Source organism: Malurus melanocephalus, unplaced genomic scaffold (assembly GCF_030028575.1).
Source record: "Malurus melanocephalus ecotype Western Australia unplaced genomic scaffold, MMel_1.1 scaffold_1401, whole genome shotgun sequence".
In the NCBI taxonomy this organism is placed as follows: domain Eukaryota; kingdom Metazoa; phylum Chordata; class Aves; order Passeriformes; family Maluridae; genus Malurus; species Malurus melanocephalus.
Window position 1 is genome coordinate 33,214 of NW_026624633.1, and position 1,372 is coordinate 34,585.

Below are 1,372 nucleotides of genomic sequence, written 5' to 3' on the forward strand. Positions count from 1 at the left end.
TTTTTTTTGGCTCGCGGTTTCCCTCGCCAAACTTTCGGTTTTCCGTTCCCAACCGAAAGGATTTTGGGGGGTCCCTCACCTTGAAAAGCGAGTTCGTGTTTCCTCATGACGCCGTCCCCGACCCTCCTCAGCGTTTCCAGCGCTTTTTCCATTACCGCATCCGCCGCCGCCGATCCGCCGGGCCTGCCGGGACCCCGCAGCAATCCCGGGAAAAGTTTTTTAGGGCTGGGCTGCTCCTCACCCGCCACTTCGCGTAGGTAGCGGCCGATGAGCTCCAAGGAACGGCGGCGGAGCTCGTCCGGGGGTCCCGGAGGGGTCGCCGGTCGCGAATCGTCTGAGGGGTCGCGCTCCATTTCGGGTTCGTAACCGTCCAGCTCCTCCTCGGGGCGCCAAAGAGTCGCGCCGCAGCCAATCAGCGAGCGGGGCGGCGCGGCGCAGCCAATCAGAGAGCGCGGGGGGCTGGGGGGGCAGCCAATCAGAGAGCGAGGGGGGCTGGCGGCGGGGGTTCTTGTGGCGGGTCCGGTGAGGGCTCCCGTGAGGGCTCCAGTGAGGGCTCCGGTGGCCGTTCCTGTGAGGGCTCCCGTGAGGGCTCCGGCGGGGGTTCCGGTGGCGGTTCCTGTGAGGGCTCCGGTGGCGTTTCCTGTGGCGATTCCCGTGAGGGCTCCGGTGGCGGTTCCTGTGAGGGCTCCGGGGGTTCCGGGGAGGGCTCCGGTGGCCGTTCCGGTGAGGGCTCCGGCGGCCGTTCCGGTGAGGGCTCCGGCGGCGGTTCCTGTGAGGGATCCCGTGAGGGCTCCGGTGGCGTTTCCTGTGGCGGTTCCTGTGAGGGCTCCGCTGAGGGGTCCGGCGGCGTTTCCTGTGGCGGATCCTGTGAAGGCTCCCATGTCCGTTCCCGTGAGGGCTCCGATGGCGGTTCCCGTGCCGGTTCCCGTGCCGGTTCCTGTGGCGGTTCCTGTGCCGGTTCCCGTGCTGGTTCCTGTGCTGGTTCCCGTGCCGGTTCCTGTGCCGGTTCCCGTGCCGGTTCCCGTGAGGGCTCCGGCGGCGGTTCCGCTGAGAGCTCCGCTACCCGAGCGTTCCCGTGCCGGCTCCGCGGCGGCCGCGGGCTCCGGGCGCTGCCGGGGCGGCTCGGCCGTGCCTCCGGTGCTCGGGGAGCTGCCGCAGTAGAGGTTAAAGCCCAGAAAAGCTTTGGGTTTGACGGCGAACATGGCGCCCGGTGCTCGCGGCCGGCGGSGTGCGGGCGGGGCGAGCGGCGCGCTCGGGTTTTATCAGCGGAGGCGGTGACGCCGAGGGCGGGACGGGGAGGGAGCGGTGGAACCGGCAGGGACGGGGGGGGAGGTTCCGGTTCCGGCGGAGGTTCCGGTGCGGAGGGGGAATT

At 70.1% G+C, this 1,372-nt stretch overlaps 1 protein-coding gene across 1 annotated transcript in view; it reads right to left on the minus strand.

The window, feature by feature from the left end:
• LOC130586927 (induced myeloid leukemia cell differentiation protein Mcl-1 homolog) overlaps positions 1-1,253 on the minus strand; it is a 5,350-nt gene extending 4,097 nt beyond the window's left edge. Inside the window, exon 1 of the mRNA XM_057387861.1 lies at positions 80-1,253. Within this exon, the coding sequence (XP_057243844.1) occupies positions 80-1,202 (1,123 nt within the window). The 5' untranslated portion in view covers positions 1,203-1,253. The remainder of the gene's footprint in view (positions 1-79) is intronic.
• Positions 1,254-1,372: the final 119 nt, after the last annotated feature.